This window comes from Musca autumnalis, unplaced genomic scaffold (genome assembly GCF_047663935.1).
Source record: "Musca autumnalis isolate F117 unplaced genomic scaffold, ASM4766393v1 scaffold_2, whole genome shotgun sequence".
Taxonomy (NCBI): Eukaryota; Metazoa; Arthropoda; class Insecta; order Diptera; family Muscidae; genus Musca; species Musca autumnalis.
This window is the reverse complement of record NW_027411755.1, coordinates 16,198,912-16,207,450: the sequence shown is the minus strand read 5'-3', so window position 1 is coordinate 16,207,450 and position 8,539 is coordinate 16,198,912. Positions and strand designations below refer to the sequence as shown.

Here is an 8,539-nt window from a genome sequence, read left to right as displayed (position 1 = left end):
TTAAAGAATATTTTTTCCAACAACGTGGATTTTTTAAAGAATATTTTTTCCAACAACGTGGATTTTTTAAAGAATATTTTTTCCAACAACGTGGATTTTTTAAAGAATATTTTTTCCAACAACGTGGATTTTTTAAAGAATATTTTTTCCAACAACGTGGATTTTTTAAAGAATATTTTTTCCAACAACGTGGATTTTTTAAAGAATATTTTTTCCAACAACGTGGATTTTTTAAAGAATATTTTTTCCAACAACGTGGATTTTTTAAAGAATATTTTTTCCAACAACGTGGATTTTTTAAAGAATATTTTTTCCAACAACGTGGATTTTTTAAAGAATATTTTTTCCAACAACGTGGATTTTTTAAAGAATATTTTTTCCAACAACGTGGATTTTTTAAAGAATATTTTTTCCAACAACGTGGATTTTTTAAAGAATATTTTTTCCAACAACGTGGATTTTTTAAAGAATATTTTTTCCAACAACGTGGATTTTTTAAAGAATATTTTTTCCAACAACGTGGATTTTTTAAAGAATATTTTTTTTCAAAGAATGTTTTTTCCAACAACGTGGATTTTTTAAAGAATATTTTTTCCAACAACGTGGATTTTTCAAAGAATATTTTTTCCAACAACGTGGATTTTTTAAAGAATATTTTTTCCAACAACGTGGATTTTTTAAAGAATATTTTTTCCAACAACGTGGATTTTTTAAAGAATATTTTTTCCAACAACGTGGATTTTTTAAAGAATATTTTTTCCAACAACGTGGATTTTTTAAAGAATATTTTTTCCAACAACGTGGATTTTTTAAAGAATATTTTTTCCAACAACGTGGATTTTTTAAAGAATATTTTTTCCAACAACGTGGATTTTTTAAAGAATATTTTTTCCAACAACGTGGACTTTTCAAAGAATATTTTTTCCAACAACGTGGATTTTTTAAAGAATATTTTTTCAAACGATTTTTTTTAATAAATTTTTTCACGCGTGGATTTTTTTAAACGATTTTTTTATTAATTTTTTTTCAAAAGTGAATTTTTTAAACAACATTTTTTCAAACTTACATTTTTTAAAAATATTTTTTTTATAAGTGGATTTTTTAAAGAATATTTTTTCATACTTGGATTTTTAAAGAATATTTTTTCAAACGTGGATTTTTAAAGAATACAAACGTGGATTTTAAAAATAATATTTTTTCAATCGTGTATTGTTTAAAGAAAATTTTTTTCAAACGTGGATTTTTAAACAATATTTTTTCAAACGTGGATTTTTAAACAATATTTTTTCAAACGTGGATTTTTAAACAAGATTTTTTTTAAATATATTTTTTTCAAACGAGTTTTTTAAATATTTTTTTTTTTCAAAAGTGAATATTTTAAAGAATGTTTTTTCAAACGTTGGTTTTTAAAAAATATTTTTTAAACGTGGATTTATTGCAGTTTATTGAAAATTTTACAGATTTTTTGAAATATTTCCAAACATAAGTGTAACTATTTCGAAGAACTGGTTCCGCCTCTCTCGTATGGTAGCTTCGATGTCCTCCTCTTATCAAAAGAATCAACTGTCTTTCTAGAATAAGTTGAGGAAATTAGAGAATTTTGCAGTCGTTGCTTTCTATTGCTTATTACCGCTGTAGGGTTTGTAGCTTTAGTTATCTGGCCTACAAATGATAGCTTGGCCTCACTACCACCTTTCCTATTGCCATCCTTTAAATTAAAACTTAATTTTTTAATTGGAGCCTCTTTCTTCCCTTCCTGCATTTGTATACCCAAGGCATAAATTGTGAACTTCTCATTTTCCTTGTTGACATTCAATGTCAGTATTAGGCAATACAGTAAAATTTGTAAATGATTGGTGCGTAAAATATGTGAATTCGTTTGCTTGCCATCAGCTTGGCAGCTGTACATAAAGAAGCCATGGTCCATGTCAACAGCATAGCCGAAAGCAAGACATTGATTCTGACACATCAATAGACCAAACTGGTAATATTTAAAGAACCACATCAAGGCTCTGGCCAGGTTAAACACATGAGACCCAAATGGCATGTACAGGTTTCCGGATGTCACTTTGTGGAACTGAACATAAAAGTTAATGCCTTCCAATTTTAACATTTGATTATTCAAATGTATCAATTGAAATCCATTATCTGTTATATTCAGTTTCCTTAATAAATCTGGATATAATTTCGTGGCATTTTTAACAATTTCATCCATTACTTCTGGGGACCATTCGTTCAGATTGTATTTCAAGCAGGCACAGCATGACAATATACTGGAGATCATTTGAGGTTTTGAAGAATTTTTGAACTGATCCAATATATTTTTGTGATATTCCGAATTGCCCCACAATGAAAACAATCGCCTGGATATCTCTACATCAAAATTTCCTAGTGTGCTCTCTGCCTCGTAACGTTTCTGTCCCACACAATTGAAATGCCTTGAACGACACCAAATTGGTCCAGTTTCCTGAAGACCGTTTAACCAATGTAGCTGCTCATTGAAGGTTTTCATGTTATCCTTGTTAAGATATCCTTCACGACAAGCTGTTGGAATTCCTCCTTCTATGATTTTTAAGTTTCTACCTTCATTTGCAAATTGATGGGAAAACATTTTCATAGGCATTTTATGAATTCGTTTGGAGAAAAATATTTTTGGTCATCCATTGGCTACTCAGAGATCCGATCCAAAGTGTTGCAAATCTCCATTTGAAGCGGAATAAAGCGGATCTTGAAGGTGAAATTTTGAATGTTTTTACAAATTGTTTGTTTATAAAAAATTTAAAAGTGGAATAGAAAAAAGATAATCAAATACAGGGTTCCTAGAATTTCAAACAAAGGGTGTTGATGGTGTTGTTTTTTTAAATTCTTTACAAAATCCACGTTTATTGTTGTAATGATAGGTGAAAAAATTTCTTTAAAAATCCACTTTTATTATTGTGAAGGTGTTTGAAAAAATATTATTTAAAAAATCCACGTTTATTGCTGTGAAGGTGTTTGAAAAAAATATTCCTTAAAAAATCCACGTTTATTGTTGTGATTATAGGTGAAAAAAATTCTTTAAAAATCCACGTTTATTGTTGTGATGATAGGTGAACAAATTTCTTTAAAAAATCCACATTTATTGTTGTGATAATAGGTGAAATTTTTTCATTAAATATCCACGTTTATTGTTGTTGTAGCAGCTTCTACAAGCACATGTAAATCTTTTTTTATTGATTCGGCTCTGCCTCCAGGTCCAAGTTAAGAAAGGACGCTACCTGAATAGGATTAGTCCAAAGAGAGAGAGAAGTTAAGTCAGTCGGGTTGGCTGAGCAGTTAAACAGGTGCTGCGTAGTATGCGGACCGGTGCCACATGCCGGGCAGATATTCCGCGTGCCATCAATCCTGGCCCAGTAAGAATTGAGGCGGCTGCACCAACCAGATCTAAGTTGTGCCAACACGACTCTCGTTTGTCTTGGCAGCAGTTGTTCTTCCGCTGCCACGGGTGGTGGATGATCTTCGAGGACGATATTCACACTGTAGGCTGCCAGAGCCTCTGCAACCGCATCAGTATGAATGTTTTTTAAGCCTGCCTGGTATGCACGTTGATCTAGAGGTTCTCTTTTATATCTTTGGACCTCTCTCTCTAGATCTCTATATCTCTCGCCTGGAGGGTTCAGGCATATCCACCAGATGTTGATTTGGGTGGTCTTGCCTACAGCATCCAAGCATCCTGTTGTGACGACGCACAGGAAGGATCTTTGTCTCCTCATGTAAATGGTCCACTGCAGACATGAGGTGACAACCTGTAGATGTTCTCAGGGCTTCATTCTGACAGACTTGTAGTTTATCCCATTGCGTAGCACTTACGTTAGCAAACCACGCTGTCGCCGCATAGCTTACCACAGACCGACCTATCGCGTTGTATGTGGTTAACAAGGTTTCTTTATCTGCACCCCAAGTGCTGCCGGCTAGGGACTTGAGGACCTTGTTCCTGTTTCTCAGCTTATCGCAGATAACTGTAGTATGCTGGGACGACTTATACATGCTATCGAATGTGACCCCTAGGACTTTGGGGTAGTTTGTGGTCGGAATAATTGAACCGGGACCACCCTGCCCATCTTCCAGGCATCGGGAACAATTAGGGTGGCTAGCGATAGGTTGAGGACCTTACTTAAATACTCGACTTCTGGGTCATCCAGCTGTTTTAACATCACCATAGAAATTCCGTCAGGTCTAAGCGCTTTGGATGACTTTGCGCCTCGGATAACATCTGCAACATCATCCATCGTAAATTGTGGCGGTTCTTCCTCGGCTGGAAGAGATCGCAAACGACGCAAAACACTTCTCTTCGCCCGGTCGCTATCGGGGTGCTCTATAAATTGTCGGCAGAAATAGCCAGCGCACCCCTTCGGATCTGTCACAGCCACGCCGATAAACGTGACAGATGTCCGATCGTCTCTCCTAGCAGGGTTCGATAGCGCCTTAACCGTTGTCCACAATTTATTACAGCCGGCTCCAATGTTGCAGCACTTCAGATGTTCTAGCCACTTTTTTCGCTATTGACTTCCATTGTCAGTTCCCTGACTCTGGGGTCGTTAGGGTTCGTGCGGCGAAGCTCATCACGCTCATTAGCTAATCCCGTCGCCTCTGCTGGGAAATTGGTTCTTATTTCAGGTATTCGCCCAGCAGGGATAAAGCGAACGGCTGCAGCAGTGATGATGTGTCGGAACTTCCTCTCTGCTACCCGAACATCAGAGGGACTGGACAGTTCTCTGAAGCGTTGATTAGTGAACTCTCTGAAACCTTGCCAATCCGCTTTTCCATGATTAATGAAAGTGCGGCGTTCAGAGGTTATGAAGTCTGGTGGTCTGTTTATGGAGATAAGGATTGGGAAGGGAAATGACTGGTTGCCATGTCACGTCATTCGTCAGACCGGGTGACACGATGGATATGTCAGGTGAACTGTGGCAGTCTCCTCTAATCCTGGTGGGTGCGTCCTCGTTCGCAGTGCAGAATGTGGAGCTATCTATTTGCTCAGCCAGATCTGTACCTCTGTGGTCATTACCTAGAGCTGAATGCCATAACTCGTAATGTGCATTGAAATCCCCTAGGACCAGCCGGTTATAACCTCGCAACAGAGATCTGATGTTAGGCAAATAACACGAGACACAGCTATTGACCGGCGGGACATACCCATTCAGCAGTTCTACCTCGGCGGATCCACACCTTACCGCTACCCCCATACACTCCAAGTATGGGTCCCTAGAGTCTAGCTCAGGCGAGATAGGTCTGTACTGGACAGACTGGTGCAGTAGGAATGCAAGCCCCCCACCCCAACTTCTCGTACGATCCTGGCGAAGAACGTTGTATCCATCACAACTCCGAAGACTGCAGTTGCTGCTCAGCTTCGTTTCCTGAATCGACGCGACCATAATATTTCTCCGACTCATATAGTCCACGATCTCATTGATCTTGGTTCGAAGACCATCTCAGTTAAACTGCAAGAATTTTACATCCTCAGGAACTGGGACAGCAATACGCGGTGTTAATGGCTGCTGCTGATACTGCTGTCTGGGTGATTGCGGGGGAGTTTCATAATCCGATGATGTTGATGATGAAGACTCATTGGGGTTCATATTGGAGCAGCACGAGACAACATAAACCCTGTTGTAATACTCCCTCAGGTAGGTCAGGCCTGAACAGTTCCTAAAATGCACCCATCCTTGGCACCCGTTGCATCTCATTGACACCGACCTATGGTGGATGAGACGTTGACAAACGGTGCAGAACCATGGCCCGGGGTTACTTTCGATCCCGGCACGGACCAAAAGAATCCGGAGCAGGCATTCCGGGACATGCCGCTCCCAAGATAAAAATAAAGACGAACACGAACAAGTAGTTGCTGAGGTGACGGCCCCTGGCCGAGATGATGGTTCCTCAGGTCAATCCGGTACATAGAACCGGCCGTCGTGGGATTGACGTTTATTGTTGTGATGATAGGTGAAAAACTTTCTTTAAAAATCCAGGTTAATTGTTGTGAAGGTGTCTGAAAAAAATATTCTTTAAGAAATTCGCGTTTATTGTTGTGATGATGGGTGAAAAAATATTCTTTAAAAAATCCACGTTTATTGTTGTGATGATGGGTGAAAAAATATTCTTTAAAAAATCCACGTTTATTGTTGTGATGATGGGTGAAAAAATATTCTTTAAAAAATCCACGTTTATTGTTGTGATGATGGGTGAAAAAATATTCTTTAAAAAATCCACGTTTATTGTTGTGATGATGGGTGAAAAAATATTCTTTAAAAAATCCACGTTTATTGTTGTGATGATGGGTGAAAAAATATTCTTTAAAAAATCCACGTTTATTGTTGTGATGATGGGTGAAAAAATATTCTTTAAAAAATCCACGTTTATTGTTGTGATGATGGGTGAAAAAATATTCTTTAAAAAATCCACGTTTATTGTTGTGATGATGGGTAAAAAAATATTCTTTAAAAAATCCACGTTTATTGTTGTGATGATGGGTGAAAAAATATTCTTTAAAAAATCCACGTTTATTGTTGTGATGATGGGTGAAAAAATATTCTTTAAAAAATCCACGTTTATTGTTGTGATGATGGGTAAAAAAATATTCTTTAAACAAGTAAGAAAAGGGTTAAGTTCGGTCGGGCCGAACTTTTTATACCCTCCACCACAAATTTCAGTGGATTAATGTGGCCACTACCTTCAAAATACCGAAATTCGGAAGGTACCGTTCTATGGGGGCTATATGATGGCGTGGACCTATACCTACACATTTCTGGGGGAAAGTTTTATACGCCTAAAGAAGACTAAATACCAAATTTCAGCCATATCGGTGTGATAATGAGGCTAACACGTTCAAAATATCGAAAATCGGGAGATATTGTATTATGGGGGCTATATCAACACGTGGACCTATATAAACATTTTATGGTAGAAATGTTTCTTAGCCTCTGGAAGCACAAAATACAAAGTTACAACCGATTCTTTGGTCAAATGGGTCTAATACATTCAAAATATATTAAAATGACGCGTACTTTATAAGGGGTCTTATGTGGGGACTATACCAAAACGTGGACCTTTATAACCCAACTTTGTTAGGAATGTTTTCTGACCTCTGAAGACACAAAATACCAAATTACAACCAATTCTGTGGTCAAATGGGTCTAATACATTCAAAATATATTAAAATGACGCGTACTTTATATGGGGCCTTATATGGGGGCTATACCAAAACGTGGACCTATATAAACCAACTTTGGTAGGAATATTTTTTGGCCTCTGGAGACACAAAGTACCAAATTACAACCAATTCGGTGGTAAAATGGGCCAAATATCTTAAAAATTCCTTAAAACGACGACGCGTCACGCGTCATTTTGTATGGGGGCTATACGAAAGCGTGGACCTACATAGCCCGCTTTCAATACCAAAAGTCCTACGTAAATATAACATATTTTCCCAAAATTTCATCAACCTACGTCAATCCGTTAGGACGCTAGAGTGATTTCCACAGACGGACAGACGGACGGACATGGACGGACATATATCGATGTAGAATTGCACGCTGATCAAGAATATATATACTTTGTGGGGTCTACAATGATTATTTCGAGTAGTTACAAACGTAGTGACAAACCTAATATACCCCCATCCTATGGTGGAGGGTATAAAAATCCACGTTTATTGTTGTGATGATGGGTGAAAAAATATTCTTTAAAAAATCCACGTTTATTGTTGTGATGATGGGTGAAAAAATATTCTTTAAAAAATCCACGTTTATTGTTGTGATGATGGGTGAAAAAATATTCTTTAAAAAATCCACGTTTATTGTTGTGATGATGGGTGAAAAAATATTCTTTAAAAAATCCACGTTTATTGTTGTGATGATGGGTGAAAAAATATTCTTTAAAAAATCCACGTTTATTGTTGTGATGATGGGTGAAAAAGTATTCTTTAAAAAATCCTTGTTTATTGTTGAGATGATAGGTGAAAAAATATTCCTTAAAAAATCCACGTTTATTGTTGTGATGATAGATGAAAAAATATTCCTTAAAAAATCCACGTTTATTGTTGTGATGATAGTGAAAAAATATTCTTTAAAAAATCCACGTTTATTGTTGTGATGATAGATGAAAAAATATTCTTTAAAAAATCCACGTTTATTGTTGAGATGATAGGTGAAAAAATATTCTTTAAAAAATCCACGTTTATTGTTGTGATGATAGGTGAAAAAATATTCTTTAAAAAATCCACGTTTATTGTTGTGATGATAGATGAAAAAATATTCTTTAAAAAATCCACGTTTATTGTTGTGATAATAGGTGAAAAAATATTCTTTAAAAAATCCACGTTTATTGTTGTGATGATAGATGAAAAAATATTCTTTAAAAAATCCACGTTTATTGTTGTGATGATAGATGAAAAAATATTCTTTAAAAAATCCACGTTTATTGTTGTGATGATAGATGAAAAAATATTCTTTAAAAAATCCACGTTTATTGTTGTGATGATAGATGAAAAAATATTCTTTAA

The 8,539-nt window shown here is 36.2% G+C and overlaps 1 protein-coding gene across 2 annotated transcripts; it reads right to left on the bottom strand.

The window, feature by feature from the left end:
- Nucleotides 1-1,416: 1,416 nt before the first annotated feature.
- On the bottom strand, nt 1,417-2,781 carry LOC141392160 (uncharacterized). 2 transcript variants are annotated; one of them, XM_073965112.1, is made up of 2 exons: nt 1,631-2,781; nt 1,417-1,571 (listed from the first exon to the last, which is right to left on the bottom strand). In XM_073965112.1, exons 1-2 carry the CDS (start codon nt 2,621-2,623, stop codon nt 1,560-1,562), a joined length of 1,005 nt encoding a protein of 334 aa, XP_073821213.1. In that variant the 5' UTR covers nt 2,624-2,781; the 3' UTR covers nt 1,417-1,559. The 2 variants fall into 2 exon arrangements, with proteins under 2 accessions (XP_073821213.1, XP_073821212.1); XM_073965111.1 differs by having other exon boundaries at nt 1,417-1,567.
- Nucleotides 2,782-8,539: the final 5,758 nt, after the last annotated feature.

Excerpts from the sequence above, each read along its gene's own strand:
- LOC141392160 (XM_073965111.1), bottom strand. The coding sequence starts at position 2,623 with ATGCCTATGAAAATGTTTTCCCATCAATTTGCAAATGAAGGTAGAAAC. Across the intron at positions 1,568-1,630 it reads AAGCTACAAACCCTACAGCG|ACAGTTGATTCTTTTGATAA; the intron begins GTAATAAGCAAT and ends TATTCTAGAAAG.